General features: G+C 40.0%; 1 protein-coding gene across 3 annotated transcripts in view; it reads left to right on the forward strand.

Moving 5' to 3' along the window:
* Window positions 1-20,048, forward strand: part of LOC139471871 (pleckstrin homology domain-containing family G member 5-like) — a 210,484-nt gene that overhangs the window by 44,528 nt on the left and 145,908 nt on the right. Inside the window, exon 1 of one of the 3 annotated variants that reach the window (XM_071254379.1) lies at window positions 11,343-11,397. The exons of the other annotated variants lie outside the window; for them this stretch is intronic. Coding sequence (XP_071110480.1) covers window positions 11,376-11,397 — 22 coding nt within the window. The 5' untranslated portion in view covers window positions 11,343-11,375. Of the gene's footprint in view, window positions 1-11,342; window positions 11,398-20,048 lie in introns of those variants that run through there. 3 annotated transcript variants of the gene reach the window in all.

The raw sequence follows: 20,048 nt of genomic DNA on the forward strand, positions 1-20,048 counted from the left end.
TAATGTAGGCTTGTCTTTACTACTGAAACTATGTGTTTTGTATCATTCTGTGATAATCAAACTTGCAGGTTACCATGGTAACAGATCGAGAAAAAAGGAATAGGTAATACTTAAAATGTCTGTGATGGTTAGTAAGTTCATCATGTTCAGGGTTTTTGAAGTAAGGCAACGAATTTGAAAATCGTGTGAAACTAATGTAGGCTTGTCTTCACAACTGAAACTGTGTGTATGATTTCTATACCATTCATTATCTCAGGTTAATGTGACAGAATGTCACAGACTGTTGAGTCATGAAGGCACACATGAGAGACGTGATTACAGGTCCAACAATTCCTCCCGTTGATGTCAGACCTATGACTACTCCTGTCTACCTTATCAGTATTGTTCAAGAGCTGTGGAATTTACCGTGACAGCCTCAATTTGATCTGGGGTCAAAGGTGAAGGTCATCTGTGACCGGCAACAAATGTCATTTTCTCACTAACTGTTGATATGAGTCGACGCACCGGCAACAGGTTGCTGAGTCTTTATGGACTTTTAAACCAGGAATTATGATTATTAACAACTGCCCATTGCTGGATATTGAGGAATTCTCTGATGACCAGTGTAGCTCACCTTGTCATAAGGTGTGGCTCAACAGAGGGGAGATAATCCACCAGGGTAGGTGACAAACTTGCTGATGGTATTTATACTACTTAAAATAAGTTAAGAACACCCGATGTTTTTCATAAGATTCTTTTCATAGTTTATCTGTCATGGCTGGTGGTATTGCCACACACAGCCTTTAACGTGTTTGTGTAGTTTTTTGCATTAATTGTTCATGTGGTATATTGGATGACCCCTCTGCAGTGCAATAGTATCTTATTAGTGTTTTGAACAAACACAATACTGTTGCAGTAAGTGGATACATATTGCAATAATATTTCAATGGTATTTTGAGTTTAGTGTTGTTTTTGTTTTTTTGTTGTTTAATGCTGCACTCAGCAATATTCCAGCTGGCGGTCTGTAAATAATCGAGTCTGGACTAGACAATCCAGTGATTGATATCATGAGCATCGACCCACACAATTGGGATCGATGACATGCATCAACCAAGTCAGCGAGCCTGACCACCCCATCCCGTTAGTCGCCTCTTTCGACAAACAAAGTCACCTTTTAAGGCAACCATGGGTTGCTGAAGACCTATTCTACCCCGGATATTCACAGGTTGCAGTATTTGTCGTTGAAAGTACCACTGTTTGTATTGTTATACCCGGGTTTGAAAAACGGGACGATATGACGATCAGCATGTCAGTCAGTCAGCCATCCATTTTCTGTTCCGGATCAGAACTCCAAAACCATTAAATATTTCTTGTTGAAACTTGATACATAACAATCTAGTGTTGAGCTGGTGCCTTTGAATGATTTGGAATTTTTATTCATTTTATTTTGTTTTCTTTTCATTGATGAAAACAAGTCGTTTTCTGTTTCCAGAACTCCAAAACCATTAAATGTTTCTTGTTGAAATTTGCCTTATAGATCAGTCTCGTGGTGAACTGATTTTGGGATTTTCAAAATTACTGAACAGCATTTTTTTTTTCTGCACTGAAGGTATCAGTAGTAGCAATGAACAAAAAATAACAAACAGAGAAAATCGTTCAAGAGCATACATAGAGTCATCAGAGACAACCATCCAAGAGCATACATTTCATTTCTCTCCGATGCATGCACAACCCACTGTGTTGTGTTACTGTGATGAGAGGTGCTTAAACAAGAGACTGTTCTTCTGACAATCATTGCCAGATTTATGGTAGGTCTGCCTGTACACAACCTTAATAACAGAATTATGTAATCCTGAGATGGAATTACCTGTAATCAATGACATGCAGATTCTAAATCCCTTTTCTGGCCACCATTCAGGTATTGGCCATTAATACTGTTAAAGAAAGATTAGCATGATTGCCTTAGCTTTAGTGAGATGCTTCAACCAGGCCCAGCGTGCATTAACTATACGGGAATTGAAAGAGGATTTTTTATTGGCCCCTTGTATAATGGGCAGTGCTTTAGTGACCGGTGTCTTTTGTTACATGCAGTGATGGTCAGTTATACTGGTCAGTTGTACTGGTCAGTTGGATGTGGAAGTGCATAGACCTGGGTCATCGTGTTTTTCGACTCGTGGATACAATGAGTCAGCCATGTTTAGTTGCACTGTAACATAGTTGCTTTGTGATTTGAAGGATTGATCATCTCAGAATGATATATTGTGGACTGTGTTTCTTCTTAGGATTATAGGTATATCGTCGTACGAATGTTTCAATGGATTAATCTGCATATCGTCCGAGTCTGACAGTGGTAGGATGCTCTGATGATTGTATATCTTTCCAAGGATATATCAAGTATGTCATTCTGGTATCATCCTCTGTTGACTGTGTTTCCAAGGATATATCAAGTATATCATTCTAGTATCATGCTCTGTTGACTGTTTCCAAGGATATATCAAGTATATCATCCTGGTATCATGCTCTGTTGACTATGTTTCCAAGGATATATCAAGTATATCATCCTGGTATAATGCTCTGTTGATTGTGTTTTCAAGGATACATCAAGTATATCATCCTAGTATCAGGCTTTGTTGATTGTGTTTTTCCAAGGCTGTATCAAGTATATCATCCTAGTATCATGCTCTGTTGATTGTGTTTCCAAGGATATATCAAGTATATCATCCCAGTATCATGCTCAGTTGACTGTTTATTTCCAAGGATATATCAAGTATATCATCCTAGTATCATGCTCAGTTGACTGTTTATTTCCAAGGATATATCAAGTATATCGTCCCAGTATGATACAGGTGGAAATTATCATAACTCCAGCAGGTAAGTTATGGTGTGATACAGAAATGACCTGAATGAGTGAGTGAGCTAGACTTTGTGTCATGTTGAGCAGTATTATATGATGGTTACGATGCCTTGTGTATAGGGCCACCTCTAAGGTCTTGTGGATAGAGTATATGCCTTGAGAGTGGGAGGTTGGTGGATCAGTCTCCGGCTGTGTCATACCAAAAGACATTTAAAGGTGGTACTTGTTGTTACCCTGCCTAGCACTCAGCATTACGGGGCTAAAACAAGGACTGTTCTGCTCAGCATCTGTATACTGTGTCTGAGTGGGGTATTTATGTTAAACTGCGGTATGGTATCTCAGGGGGCTAGCACTATAAAACAGGCATTAGTCCGGACTTGTACAAGCACCCACATAAGAACATATTTTTGTAGAACAGATTTATTTAATGTTAAAGAAAATTTGACATTGGTCAAAATAATATAAACTCACTTCTGGAACTTGGTGTAAGGCGTTTTAATTTTTATTTGTACATTTTCAAAAGGTTACCTGACACATATTTGTATTTTAGGCCTGACAACGTGCCATTAGTTAAACCTGTGCTGTGCTTAATGGTGCTGGTTTAGATTTGCTGAACACATTTCTAGGTCATTGACCTTATGCATAAGAAAGTATTACTGTAAATCGTGAAATTAATGTGTCTCCAAAAGAATGCAACCACTGGACCCTAGCCAAAAATGCGACTCAATATGAATGCGACAACCCCTCCTCTCAAGCATCAGTGGAATTCTATCTAAAGATGTCCTCAGTCAGGTTTTAGAATCCTCACCTTAATCCAACCTTACCTTAATCCAATCACACACCAAATAGCACCGCTTATTAGTGCTGAGTAAAGTACTTCTGCAAAAATAATACATGCGCGCTGGCTCGTGTGGGCCTTTGACGCAGTCGTAAAGAACATGTCTTATTGTTGAAATAAATGCGATGTTTAAAAATGCGAGCAAAGACCATTAGCATTTTTCGCATTTAATTCACGCTTGCGTTAATTTCAAGATTTACAGTATTTACAACCTGAATTATTTGATTGGCGTTACTTAGAAGTTGATGGCCGACAACTTCTTTATTTACTGTAAAGGCAACATTTTGGTATAGATCCTTGTACCGTTAAATTGTCAAGCAAGGGTGAAAGAAGTTGTCATCCATAAATTGTGTCCACTTCGTATTTATGACCTGATACTTTGAAGTAATATACCATGTTAGAATCTGAAGAAGAAATAGAACCACATGGCATGACTAGTAATATATACAAAAACAATGGACAATTCCGTTTTTATGAAGCAGGTGTCAATCAGTGTTACAGTACTGAGGTCCGGTTTAGGCGTCTTCCAGCATAATCTTCCAACCAAGCCCCTGGAATGTGTTTTTTCAGCATGTATCCCATGTGCTATGGGCTGCAGTGTGAGAACCCATACCTTCGACCCAGGCGGTGCTTGTTTGTGTGGTGAAAACCCACCGTACAATGAACGCTGTATTTCATGCTTGGCTTGTCGATATCTCCAGGCTATGTTGTGACGATAGCCTGAGCAATGGCAGTCTGGCTGACACATCAAACACTGTGACGGCGTGTTCGATTGCCTCATTACCGACGGACCTGTCCCTAATTGTGTGACACCAAAGACAGCCTGCTAATTTCGCCACCTTGTATTGTAGGGTGTAAAAACTTGCGTGGATTTGGCGGCAGGCATTTGTGATTGCACCTGGATTTTTACCTGCGCTGCGGTGTTTACCATCGTCCACAATATCTTAACAGGTATTTACCTGAGACCTGCCTCATGGCTTGAAAAACTGGTGTCATTGTACCTTGAATCAAAAGTTGAAACTTTGACAGCATTCGACTCATTTGTTGAATGTGTGAGTCAATTCTTGGAAATTTTGACATACCAGACTTCAAACAAACACCAGCTGTTGGGATGAACAGCTCAGCTGGATAAGAAGTTGGATTCGGTTTATTGTTTTTCTGGGTCTGAATAGAAGAAGATTTGATTCGATTGGTATTCCTGATGTGTGGATCAGGACATGGATGATGACAGCAGACATAGTGGATCATTAGCAAGTAACAGTATTGTGACATTGATATATGTGTAGCCAGGTATTTCTATACTGCATCATTTCGGGCTTTCCTCCACATCACGATGACATGCTGTGATATATCTGAAATACTGTTCTAAGCATGTTAAACCCAACTCACTCACTGACGCATCTGGAGGATATATATTTCAGTATTGGATTGTGAAGTTTTTGACACAAGGGTCAAGGTCATGTATGTTATGAAGTAAATCCATCTTTGTCAGTTATGACATCAATCATGGCCACGTGAAATGTGTTACGTTTGGATACCTACAGGAGGAATATAAACAATCAGTTCTTGACTTACCTTTATACCAAGATTACATTGTCGGCACTAGATGCTTTCAGTGCGCTGTTTACACAATTTCAGTATTGAAATGCATGCGCATGTGATGGAGACGATTGGATTATTAAGATTATTATCCATTCAGTTGACCTTCCAGGAATTCCTTCAAGAGATAACTTTACAAAAGGAATCTTATGGGACTCTGTTGTCTTGTCAGAAATAGTTTTATGAATTTTAGAATATGTATAATAAGTGTTTCTAAACATCAAGACATCACAAGGTTCTGCCAATGGATATCTGAGTTGAAGAGTTTTGAACCCTGTCTCATTTGTTGGAATGAAGTTCAGGGGTTGTATCAGTTTTGAACACCGTTGGTATATTGTGCAATTAAACCTTTATAGGGTCATTGTTATAAATGTCAGCTTGAAATCTCAGGATAAATATACACAAGATGTAGCATCTCTTGCCTGTGGGTTTACCAGGGCTGATAAAGTCACACATTCTGAAGAGGGTTTTATGTCTTGTAAGTCACACAGTGTAAAGAAGGTTTTGTGTCTTGTAAGTCACACAGTGTAAAGAAGGTTTTGTGTCTTGTAAGTCACACAGTGTAAAGAAGGTTTTGTGTCTTGTAAGTCACACAGTGTAAAGAAGGTTTTGTGTCTTGTAAGTCACACGGTGTAAAGAAGGTTTTGTGTCTTGTAAGTCACACAGTGTAAAGAAGGTTTTGTGTCTTGTAAGTCACACAGTGTAAAGAAGGTTTTGTGTCTTGTAAGTCACACGGTGTAAAGAAGGTTTTGTGTCTTGTAAGTCACACGGTGTAAAGAAGGTTTTGTGTCTTGTAAGTCACACGGTGTAAAGAAGGTTTTGTGTCTTGTAAGTCACACAGTGTAAAGAAGGTTTTATGTCTTGTAAGTCACACAGTGTAAAGAAGGTTTTGTGTCTTGTAAGTCACACAGTGTGAAGAAGGTTTTATGTCTTGTAAGTCACACAGTGTAAAGAAGGTTTTATGTCTTGTAAGTCACACAGTGTAAAGAAGGTTTTGTGTCCTGTAAGTCACACAGTCAAAAGAGGATATCAGGATAGAGTTGATGGGGTATTTGCTATTCTAGAGTTCTATTACATGTTATTATGTCATTAATACTGTAGGTGATAGAGTATTTGCTGCTCTAGAGTAAGGTACTGGTACATGTTATTACTTTATTATGCTCTATCAGGATAGAGTTGAGCAGGTGTTGGCTACTCTAGAGTTAGGTGCTGCTATATGTATAACTGTTCTTTCAGGATAGAGTCGGTGGAATGTAGACATGATTTGAAGTTGGACATATTTGAGGGACATTTGAGGGAGGACATTTTTTGTAGAAGGACATAATTTCAAGGGCATGAATTAATGTAGGACACACTTCGAAGAAGGACAGGATCTGAAGTGTTCATGATGTGAAGAGAAAGCAGACACGAAACTTCTGTGAGGAAGGACACCGTCAGTATTGCCTACAGCTGATTATGAGAGTGAAGGATTTTACTGACTGACTGATATAGGAAATTTAACGTGCGCTTTCCGACTGTAGCGTATTTCGCACACGGGCCTGGCGGGACAATTTATTGTATTCCGAAATGGGTGAAAGTGGTGTGTGCAACCCAAGAGGGGGCTTTTAGGGGTTGCTTATATTGAATTTTTGGAATTTTTAAATTTGGAAAAAATGCCGAGGTGGAGTAGGGAACTAAGGGATTTTATGTGCATGTGCGCATTTATGTGCTGGCTAGTCCTGAGGTAGGTCCTTCTGCATCTAGCTGAGGTTGAGTGATGACCAGTTGTCTGTGTGGTGTAATGCTCGTCATGAGCCCATCAGAGTTCTTTTGATGGTCAGAAGGCTGACTGACAGGTCTGCACGGTGTTACTGAGACAGGTTCTGTGTGGTCAAGCAGGTGATTGTGGTCGTACTTTAAGTGTTGGTTGACTTGTGAAAGGCAGAGAGAGTCTGATTTAGACCAGGAGTTTCACAGAATTTCCTTGTGATGAGGTGATTGTACTTGGACTGATTTTACAGGAACTTTGACAGTGGCTAACTCGAGAGACCATCATCAACAGGTTTGCAAGGTGTTACTGAGACAGGTTCTGTGTGGTCAAGCAGGTGATTGTTGTCATACTTTAAGTGTTGGTTGACTTGTGAAAGGCAGAGAGAGTCTGATTTAGATCAAGAGTTTTACAGAATTTCCTGGTGATAGCACTTAGTCTGATTCTACAAGAACATGGACAGTGGCCAGCTCGAGAGACCATCATCAACAGGTCTGCAATTAAAGTGTTGGTTGACTTGTGAAAGGCATAGAGAGTCTGATTTAGTCCAAAAATGTGCAGTAGTTCTAGTAAGGCGGTGATTACACTTGGACTGATTCTACAGGAACTTTGACAGTGGCCTGCTCAACCTTCTTCATCAGATCTGCTGTCTTACAGGAACATCTAACACAGAGATTATTGCAAACATAATTTCTGCATGTCAGAAAAAAAGTTATCATTTGACGGATGACTCAACTTTATGATTGTTCCCTTGAAGTCATTTCCTTGTTTTAAGATCTACCCACGTGAGGGACTTGTTCAATACATCACTGACAATGACAGTAATTAAATAGTCATAACTTTGTGAAACAGTTAAGTGTGGTTGGGATTATGTTAGAAAATGGATGATGAAGTCTGACTCCAGATAAGCTTCAGGATGCTGCAAGATACACTGGATTTGCATCAGTTTGGTGATGTTATATGGTTTGCATTTTGAAAGAACACTGATAGAGGACATGTTTTGAAGAACAAATTTTGAAATAGTCCATGATTTGAAGATGGACATAATTTGAAGGGCATGTTTTGAAGGACATATTATGCAGTAGGACATGATTTGAATGAGAACAAATTTTGAAATGGTACATGATTTGAAGTTGGACATAGTTTGAAGGACATATTTTTAAGAAAGAACATATTTGAAGGAGGATGTGTTTTAAAGTTGGAAATTTGAAGTAGGGCGGGATTGGAGGTGTCAATGATGTGAAAAGAAAGCAACCAGAAAGAAATGCTGTGGAAGGATTGTAAGTGAGGAAAGACCAGTGTCACAGACAGTATAGCTGGTATGTGAATGAAGTACTTAATGTGCATAAGACCTTCTTTCAAGGGATTTCATAGTCAATGGAATGATACACAAATAGTGTCCAGTGTTCATCAGCGTGTACATTAACAGGTTTACCTGGATTGCACTGACTAGGTGGTCCTGCATGGTCCAGTGTGCCAGGAGACGGTCTCATAATGGATCTGTATATTGCTACATAGAAACAGCGGTAATTTGAATCCATACAAATTTGATATAACTGATGTTTTGACTGTCATCTGAACAAGGAGCATATTGCAAACAGTTGACAAGATGTTCTTCTCGGACCCACTCATTCTGTGGTTTAGGTCCCCCAAGTCCTCAAGTCACTCCAACTTACAGGCCATCATGCTGTCTGCAGCAGCAGGTGACCCCGGTAAGTGTGTTAGCAGGCGCTGTTGCATGTGCACATTGTTGCACATGTTTATTATGGTTATGTTATTTGCATATTCCTGTATGCATGGGGTCTGTGCAGTGTTACCCGACCGCGTCATACCAAAAGACGTTAAAAGATGGTACTTGTTGTTACCCTGTCTGGCGCTCAGCATTAAGGGGCTAAAACAAGGACTGGTCGGCTTGGAGTCAGTATACTGTGTCTGAGTGGGGTATTCATGTTTAACTGCGGCATGGTATCTCAGTGAGCTAGCACTATAAATCGGCATCAGTCCGGACTGGTACAAGCAGCCACACAAACACACACACGTGCTTGCACGTTGCTATATAAGTGCAATAATCTTGGACGCGACGTTAAACCCCATTTCACCTCACCTCACCTGTGCAGTGTTAGAAGTTGGACCAGTCTTGTAGTCCTTGCCAAACTGCTCAAAAGTTAGGGTATCACAAGGAATTTGGCTATTTTTGAGGATTTTGCTCTATGTTATCCTTACAAGGAATAGCGGACTAAAAAGTTAATTTCTACTGCTGCCAGGTACAATTCTCGGTCGGAAGTGACAACAATGAGTCGATATCTTGCAGTATATCCAAGTATGCTTTGTACAAGTCAATATTTAGAAGAAGCACTGTGTAAAAGGTTAGCATATAGTGATAGTGGGTTTTGTGTTGTGCTAGACGTGTCACCTTGGCTAACCCCAGCGAGGCTTAGAGTGAGACCTGATCTCTCTCTGTCTCTGTCTCTGTTTCTGATGATGATGATGATGATGATGATGATGATTTAATTCGCCATTCAGGAGGACCCACATTTGCACTCGGTAATCTCTCTGTAACTGTACCAGACCCGTGAAGTTCCGGCATAGAATAGGACTTCAGCAACCTATCGCCGTAAAAGGCGACTGTGCTTTTTGTGAGAGGCGACTAACGAGATTGGTTGGTCAGGCACACTGACCTGGTTGATGTATGTCATCGTATCCCAATTGCGTGGATTGATGCCCATGATGTCAATCACTGAGTTGTCTGGTCCAGACTCGATTCTTTACAGACCCCCTTCATATAGCTTGAAATTGTTGAACAAACAAACAAACAAACAAACAAACAAACAGAGAAATCTACTGCCCGGAGAGCAGAAAGTCAGTGAGTACCCGGCCGAGTAATACCCAAAGACTTTAAAGGAAGGTACTTGTTGTTTCCCTGTCTGGCACTTGACATTAAGGGGCTAAAACAAGGACTCGCCAACTCAGAGTCAGTTTTCTGTGTCTGAGTGGGGTATTCATGTCAAACTGTTGCATGGTATCTCAGTGGGCTAGCACTATAAAATCGGCATTTGTCTGGACCAGTACAAGCAGCCACACACATGCATGCATGTAGGTGCAATAATCTTGAACGCAGCGTGAAACACCATTTCACCTCACCTGTGTCATCGCGACCCAGTGGTGGGCAACCTTGTTGCAAGTTGATCATGCTATTAACCACTGATTTTCTTGATGTGAGCATACTTAATATAGCTGGATCTCCATGGTGATTCCAGGTCAGAATGTAGAGCATACTTAATATAGCTGGATCTCCATGGTGATTCCAGGTCAGAGTGTAGGTCCCAGCAGCCTTTGCTGGTCAAAAGAGGCGACCAAAAGGATCAGGTGGTCAGTCTCAGTCACTTGGCTGATAGCGAGTCATCAGCATGGGGGGCGGTTGGATAGCCTAATGGTTAAAGCGTTCTCTCGTCACGCCAAAGACCCGGGTTCGATTCCAGACATGGGTACAATGTGTGAAGCCCATTTCTGGTCCCCCCCGCCGTGATATTGCTGGAATATTGCTAAAAGCGGCGTAAAACCAAACTCACTCACTCACTCACTCATCAGCATGGATCGTGCTCACAAAATGAATCACTTGATTGTCTGATCCAGACCCATTTCTTTTCAGGCCCCTGTCATATGGCTGGAATATTGCTGAGTGCAGCATAAAACCTCAAACTAGTATAAACATAATATACAGCTGTATAATATGTAGCTGGATTGACACAGCATAACACAATATTCACTCTCACTTATTTTATTTTACCATCTTAAAAGTTTGTATTTAAAAAATTCTGCCTCATATTCTGATTTTCTTTTGGTGTTAGTGAATTTTGCATACATGACATTTATAAGATCCAAACACATTTTCCCAGCCAGGGATGAAACACCAGCATTAAACCATGACAACATGAACTGCCACCTATCAGCTGAGCTGCCTCATTAAAATTCTTGATCTTTATGGCCAAATCCTACATTTTAACCTTGTACATTTGAAATCTAATTTCCCATTCAGTCTGACTGTAGTTACACATGTCATCAGCCATATGAAATTATCCCAAAAGCTATTTCCTGCCTGTGGTCGCATTGCCATGGTCGCTGCGGCGATGGCTATTTTAACAACCCTGACGACGTCATAGAGTACAATGCATATAGTAATTCATCGTCAGAAGGAACTTACCCATCAGTGATCTGGTGTTCCGTTGGTGAATCACAGGACTAACTCATACACTGTCATTCCGATTGTCACAGCAATTCCTCTCTGTCTGGAGTACGCTGTCCGCATGTGTATGCATGTGTTTATATGGGAGTAGGTGTACACCACATTAACCAGGATAATGGACTCCACAGAGGTGTCAGGTAAATTGTTGGTCTTGTTGACTTGTCACAATGTTGAATGTTGTATGTGATGTGGGATGACATGGGGAGGTCGCTGTGTTACTAGCAGGTCAACCCACATTCTCCCTTTGAGCACCTCCTCTGTACCACCATGTTGCCCTCCTACCTCTGTGAGTAAATCTAGAAAATAGTTGTTTCGAATATTTGAATAAGACTGCAGTAGGATTGTGATTTGAGATCAGGTCACGCTTGTTTATTTCTTGTTGTATTTTTCACAAACGGATTAGCCTGGCAGGTTGGAAAATAGTCACATGGGTGTGATTTACGTCTTAAAAAAGTCAAAGAAAGCTCAACAGACATGAGGGGCGGTCAGGTAGCCCTGTAGTTAAAGCGTTTGCTCGTCACGCCGAAGTCCCGAGTTCAATTCCCCAAGTGGGTACAATGTGTGAAGCCCATTTCTGGTGTCCCCTGCCGTGATTTTGCTGAAATATTCAGCTAAAAGCGGTGAAAAACTCACTCTCACTCAACAGACATGATTAACTATAAGAATGTTTTCTTTTGTATTCATTCCTACAATGAATGTGGTACGAAACCAACAGAATGTTCCTGATGAGGACGAAAGTTTGACTATATGATGATAGGAGACATGGGTGTCCTTAACTTCTTTTGAGTAAGATCTATTGTTTTAATTCAATGTGTGGTCAGTTTAGATGTAAAAGATACATTTCATGTACACTGTTTGCGTGGTAAGTGGTTAAGGTGCTTGCTTGTTCCCAAAGACCAGGTTTGATTCCCAAAAGGATATCACATGTGAAGCCATTCTTGACCTCCCCTTGAGTAATGTCATAATTAATGGTATTAGGCACCACAATTTGCTGTGCAGAGTTGTGTCCCTTTGGCACGCCAGAAACCTATGATTTTAGGTTCAGTCCGGTTCATCCTGATTATGTTTCTAGGTTTGTCAGCACCATACCGTGCTCATGGGTTTCACCGAAGTGGTAAACGTCAGACACCTGCATCACTTCGGGCTTTCCTCTCACATTAAGCTGACAGGCCGCGATATAACTGGAATACAGTTAAAAGCGGCGTTAAACCCTATTCACTCACTCATAACCTTTTGTTAAAGCGTCGGAAGACCTACGGAAAACAGTACACAAAACATAATCAGTTGACCTACTAGTGGTTTGTTTTTTCAGTCAGATTGTTTTGAGACTGTTGTGCTTAGTTCCCTGTGTGTATCTTCCATGTTGATGTGTTTCTATATTTACATGAAACTGATGACAGTTAGCACAGAGATTAAATAGGCCTCTGTGATCTGAATTAATAGTGAGTGTTGTGTAACGTGATTCTCGAAGAGCCGACACAGTATCATACTTACACACTGGGGCTTTGTTCCACAAAGCGATCATAGCAGTACAGTGATCGTAACTTCCATATTTTAACATAGACTTATGACAGCCGTAACACTACAATTGCTTTGTGGAACAGGCACCTGTACTTTGGAGGGGGCCAGTGTAAGATGCTGCAGTTAACTGTACAGAGTTGTGTCCCTTGAGAGTACCTGGATCCTATAAATGTGGGTTTGAATCCCAGATTCATCCTGGTTTCATCTGAGTATTAATATCTTAAACCTGCATCACACCCCCTGGTGATTCACTGTGAAAGCAATGAAATACCTTCAAAGCAGTGTTAAAGCCCTGGTAACTCACTCACTCACTCACTCACACCTTAATTTTCATGAAGTAAAAACAATATCAAAATTCTGTTTGATTTAGGTATAGATAGCTTCATAAGTATTTTTTGTGTTATTAATATCTATTATTTCAAGCATTTCATTATTTAGTTTTCGGTCGTAAACCAGCATTTGTTTATGTTTATATTGTTAAAAAAAAGCTAAAATTAATAGAATTGATATCAATCTGTGAATTGTCTGCTCACTCACTCACGAACTCAACACACTCATGAACTCTTGAACTCACTCGCTCATTCATGAACTCACTCACGAACTCACGAACTGCTATTATGTCTTTCTGAGTCCTTACACTAATGTCCTACATTGAATATTGAATTTAATGTGGATTTCAATGGATATGTGCAACACACACAGCTGACTTGTTGCATAAATGACCTACTTATGACCAAGGTTAGGATGTCTCCTGTGTACGCATCAATACACTGTTGCCATGGTAACATTGCTGTGCCATACTAGTCATTGAACACATATTTGATAATTTGAATCTATGAAGATAATGCATGTTTCTCTTCATTTGTACATAATGCTTGATTTTATCAGTTAATGCAAGATACAATAAGAACAAATGTTAACATTTTTACAGGCCATTGCTTTTCCAAAAATAAAAAATACTGGATCTATTTTGTAAAACCTAACCGTATTCTGTACTTTTGCCTAATTTCGATCACATCACAATCCAATCAGGGGAGGTCGGGTAGCCAAGTGGTTAAAGCGTTCGCTCGTCATGCCGCAGACACGGGTACGATTCCCGACATGGGTACAATGTGTGAAGCTCATTTCTGGTGTCCCCCGCCGTGATATTGCTGGATTATTGCAAAAAGCGGCATAAAACCATACTCACTCACTCACACACTCACAATCCAATCTTGCTAAATTTGATTGTACAATAACCTCAAAACTGTTTCTGTCAAATTGTTTGTTATGCCCTTTATGTTGACATCACTGTTGAAGTCAGCATGCAAAATGCAGGAAATAAAACAAAGTCAAGGTCAATCACAGGCAAACTTCAGTGCGCCCATACATTTAAGGATATTGATTTGAATAGCAAATATGTATGAGACTAATTGTTTCATTTTCCCCATACAGGCCTAAAGAAAATCTTAAATAGAACCTACCCATAGAGGAGCTGGACTAAGTTTCAATTAATGTTTCTATTCCAATAACTGAAAATGTTTCGATTTCTTCTAGCTCATTTGTGAAGCACCAAATATACTTGTCACCATATTCCTATGCTCAAAGGGGCACATCTTACCTACTGGCCTAGAATAAGAATTTTCTGTACAGAGCTGCCTCCATTGGCTGTGCCAGGATTTGTGTCATGAGTGAAAATTCAAGCGAAGCTGATAAAGATCCTTGGTCAATCAGCACTATATCTGCAATACATGCATCCGTCAAGTGGTAAGGGTAGCCTAGTGGTTAAAGCGTTTGCTAGTCATGTCGAAGACTCGTGTTCGTGTTCGATTCCACACATGGTTACAATGTTTGAAGCCTTATTTCTGGTGTCCCCCGCCTTGATATTGCTGGAATATTGCTAATAGCGGCGTAAAAAAACCCTGTTCACTCACTCACCAAATGGTAAACATCTATGACTTGTGTCTGTTTGATTGTGCCTCAATATTGAGCTGACACACTGTGATGGATTACATATGTCATGTTCAATGTAATGTCTAACCAAACACTCCTCACGATCTGAACATTGTGTTATTTTAATAGGGTTGTAACAACTGTCGATAAAGGTAGATTTTAGTTTACGGTTGAGTTTATCTTTATGATTTGGAGGTTAAAAGGTGCTATAAATGACAACTACTTACAGTCCTTTTAAAGACTTTTGGGTCACAGGTGAATTAGTGGGTTAATTTGCCAGAAAAAACATAGTTGGCTTCCCTTAAGTAGATGCCACTTCAGTACAAAAAGACATAGATTCGTTCATATGGTCAGCTTAGTCTGTCTATCAGACCCTGAAACAAATATAGCCAATAAAGCCCATGCAAGTCTATAATAGTTGGCAAGACTTGCTTAGATTACTGCAGTTCTGAAAATGAAGAGTCACTGGTCATCTTTTTATTATGTTTTATTTGGAGAATTAACAACTGTTTTTTATTTGAACATCATGTTACTTTACTTTGAACTATCCATGCATCACAATTGTCCATCCATATATCAATGACAAGTTGAAATGTCAAGTCAGCATCGATGTCATGCCAGGGTAGGACATGCTTGCCTTTTTCGTGAACACCTGGTGTCATTATCAATTTTCAGTGATCCATTCATATAATTTTCACACCTGTGTGGCCTGTTGTGCCCAATGGAATCTGTTTCCTGGATAATCGAGACTGGTTATACTTTGGTGTTAATGTTTTATATTCCCTATTGATACCAAGTGCGGTCGGGTAGCCCAGTGGTTAAAACGTTCGCTTGTCACGCCGAAGACCCGGGTTCGATTCCCAAAATGGGTACAATGTGTGAAGCCCATTCCTGGTGTCCCCCGCCGTGATATTGCTGGAATATTGCTAAAAACGGCGTAAAACCAAACTCACTCACTCACTATTGATACCATGATAAAACTACAGTCAGGCATTGCTTTCAATCTGATTCGGAATACTCCTTGATTGAAGTTTTGTTGTTTGTGTAGTTGTTGTTTAACGCCGCACTCAGCAATATTCCAGCTATATGACGGCGGTCTGTAAATAATCCAGTCTGGGCCAGACAATCCAGTGATTGATATCATGAGCATCGATCCGTGCAATTGGTATACGATGACATGCATCAACCAAGTCAGCAAGCCTGACCACCCGATCCCGCCAGTCGCATTTTACGACAAGCATAGTCAGTCGCCTCTTACGGCAAGCATGGGTTGCTGAAGACCCATTCTACCCCGGATCTTCATGGGTCGGTATTTTGAACTGTCACCATCAGTGGTGGAACGATACACGAATGCAACAGTGCATCATGATTACAGTCCCACGCTAGTAAAAAATGTCGATCGAGAAATGGGCTTTACACATTGTACCCATGTCAGGAATCGAACCCGGGTCTTTGGTGTGACGAGCGAACACTTTAACCACTAGGCTACCCAACCGCCCCACCACAGATAAGAGCACATGCAAGTATCATGATACGTATCAGATCATGAGTAAGGTATCGTGATACGTATCGATCGCACATTTGGTGTATCGTCCCAGCCCTAATCACAACACTCTTGCAAGGGTAAAATGCCCTGTAAGTCACATAATAAAGTGTGATACTCTCACATACGTATGTAGGCTGGAATATCAATACACACTTGTTATTTATAGTATTACTATGTGCAGCTGCAACATATGGCCATGCAGTGACTCTCTGATTGATTGTGTCACGCTCACTTAGCTATTTCATCATCGATCCCTTGGAAGTATGGATATTGCAGACCTACAGCAAAGCTGCGTATTTACGTAAAATACCCCCCAAAACTAGTCAAAACCCAATTACTTTCAATTAACTTGCATACAGAAATGCATGCATTAAATTAAAAACTCAATTGTTTGAAAATAGCAAGCGTAAATACCCAATGTAGCTTTTTCAACATGCGTACAACAGAGCTAATTTCCGAAACACAATTATGAGCTAATTTATGAGCTAATTATGAGTCAAGCCTATATTTAAAATCGATATATACATTTATTGCCTTTTATTTTAAATCTCAAAATGCTTACTCGGATGTACTCTGTACACAATGTAATTAATTAAGTATAAAAAGAAAGGAACACAAATTGTCATGTCTTTTGATGCATCAGTGACAAAAGTGATGACTGATGCAATTCCCAAGTTTGACATGTACCAGATGTTCCCGTGTTTTTGCAGTTGAATAATTGATTTACCTTGGCATGTGTTTGTGATTGGTGCCACTGGTGGTGCACTTTTATCTGCTATCATCACTATTTGATAGAGATTCATGAACACATGGTTCATGATATACCGTATTTGACGTAATAACACCCGCTCTAATAAGCCCCCACTTTATTTGCTAATATATTGGTGACTGATAGTGAGGTGACTGAACCAAACTCACTCACTTTGTACCCGTGAAGATCTGGTTTATAGAATTGGACTTATGCAACCCATGCTTGCTGTAAGAGACTAACAGGATCAGGTGGTCAGACTCGCAGACTTAGTTGATGCATGTCGTCGTATCCTAATTGCGTGGACCAGTGCTCATGATATCGATCACTTTATTGTATGAACCAGACTGGATAATTACAGACCACTGGAATATTTCCGAGTGCAGCATTAAACAAACAAACAAACAAACAAACAAACACCCCTTCAGTTATCAGGAATTAGTTTCAGCCGAGTTTTGGGACAATAGGTAGCCTGGAGGTTAAAGAGTGGACATGTCACCTTGTAGGCCTGGGTTTGATTCCCCACATGGGTACAATGTGTGCATCCCTTTCATGCTGTCCCTATGATGTGGCTCAGATAATACTGAAAGAAGCATAAAACCCAACTCACTCACTCACTCACTCAAGCAGAGACTCTTTAACCCTTGCGATCCAATGTTGTGAACTCAATGCACCTGTGCTGAAATCTTCCCCCATTGTCACTGACGACTTGGAGTAATTGATGTTATTTAACGAGCCATCAAAACTGTCTAATGGGCTGACATTCACTGAAGTTTGATGGATTGAAATGTGATACATTTTTAACCAAAGCGGTAAATGTTGTTTTTATATCTTTACACTGTAGTTTTTTGTTGTTGCTGTCCCATACAATCACTTGCGCTTCTTTACATTTCATCACCTACAAAATGCCACTTAAGCAGAAGCACAATACAGCTGTTTTCCATGTTTGAATTGCTCTAGTTGAGCTCGCGAGGAGTAAATGTGACGAAAACATCAATGAAAGTTTGGCTTACTGTTGTGTTTATTACATGTCTGCAAGGTGAGAGAGATCGTGGACATTGTGTAAATCCCCGTATTACCTGGTTCTCACTAATGAGATCATAAAAGTGTTGAATACAGTGTTATACCTCACAGGTTGTGCCATCAGTGTGTGTGTGGTGTGTTGACAGTCACATAATGCTGTAGCTGGAGTGCTTGTGGAATGCATGGGAAAACATAGGCTATTCAGTATTGTGAAGGGAAGGTGGGAAGACATGACATGACTTGGATGGGAATTATCTGTCAACAGTGAAGATTTCAGTGTTGGGCTAGTTTCTGTGGCTCAAATCTGTATCTCAAGGTCAGTATGTGAAGGAGGAGGTCAATTCAATATATTGGTAAAAAAAAGAAAAGTGTAAAATATGATATCTGAAAATGATTATCTTTAACTCTGACAAATACGGACAGTATGCATGGTAAGTGAAAACTTCATAAACAAGATAGCATATGAATTCAGCCAACATTAAAAGAAACGAAAGTGGAAAGAAATATCTGGTAAGCACTATTTGTTCCTCTACCAAATGCAACCCACAATTAAATTATATATACAATAGGTTGAACTGCAAGACAACAGGTTACTCTGCAAAACAATAGGTTAAACTGCAAGAAAATAGGTTTCAATAGGGTTAAACTGCAAGACAATAGTTTTCTATAGGGTTAAACTGCAAGACAATAGTTTTCTATAGGTTTAAACTGCAAGACAATAGTTTTCTATAGGTTTAAACTGCAAGACAATAGTTTTCTATAGGATTAAACTGCAAGACAATAGGTTTCTATAGGGTTAAACTGCAAGACAATAGTTTTCTATAGGGTTAAACTGCAAGACAATAGGTTTCTATAGGGTTAAACTGCAAGACAATAGGTTTCTATAGGGTTAAACTGCAAAACAATAGTTTTCTATAGGGTTAAACTGCAAGACAATAAATTTCTATAGGGTTAAACTGCAAGACAATAGTTTTCTATAGGGTTAAACCATAAGTTAAACTGCAAAAAACAGATGTCTCGTTTTAATGATTGGATTGGTTTTATTTGTGAAAGAATAATTGAGGTTTTGATAGTATGCCTTGACTAAACACCAGCTTAAAAGTAGATTTGTAATGTAGGGTAGGGTTTATCAATTTGGAGGTTAAAAGGTGCTATAAATGACGCCTACTTACCGTCCTAATAAAAACCTTTGAGTCACAGGTGAATTAATGGGTTAATTTGCCAGAAAAACACCGTAGGCTTTCCTAAAGGAGATTCCACTTAACGAGAAAACCCCTGATAGATGCTTTTATATAGTTGGCTGTCTGTAGGCAGATTCCACTTATCTAGAAAATGGATTGATACTAGCCTCGTAATTGCATGTGACTAATCCTGACATTTCTACACAACATCACTTTTTGAACACACTCAATACTTCTAATAATGGTAGAGCGTCCGCCCGGAGAGGAAGGTCCGTAGTTCGATCCCCGGCCGCGTCATACCAATAGACGTTAAAAAGATGGTACTTGTTGTTTCCCTGTCTGGCGCTCGGCATTAAGGGGCTAAAACAAGGACTGGTTGGCTCGGAGTCAGTATACTGTGTCTGTGTGGGGTATTCATGTTAAACTGCGGCATGGTATCTCAGTGTGCTAGCACAATAAATCGTCATCAGTCTGGGCTTGTACAAGCAGCCACACACACACACACACACACACGTACATGCACGTCGCTATATAAGTGCAATAATCTTGGACGCAACGTTAAACCCCATTTCACCTCACCAATACTTCTATGCTTTATTAACCATACTTCATCGCTCATTCCTGTGTTCTGTGTAATTTGTCATGCTTCCTGGGCCTTGATGTCATAACGCATGTTCCTATTACACTTTACAGCAATCTGACATTAATTTATGAGACACAGGCAACAGACCGGCCTCTGTTTCAACATTGATAAATTCAGAGGACAAGATACAACCTGGCTTTGCCTGGTGCGACTAAGTTTTCATGTCAACAAGCACCTTGTGCCCATTTAAATCA

Source organism: Haliotis cracherodii, unplaced genomic scaffold, assembly GCF_022045235.1.
Source record: "Haliotis cracherodii isolate W230 unplaced genomic scaffold, xgHalCrac1.p SCAF_23, whole genome shotgun sequence".
Lineage (NCBI taxonomy): Eukaryota > Metazoa > Mollusca > Gastropoda > Lepetellida > Haliotidae > Haliotis > Haliotis cracherodii.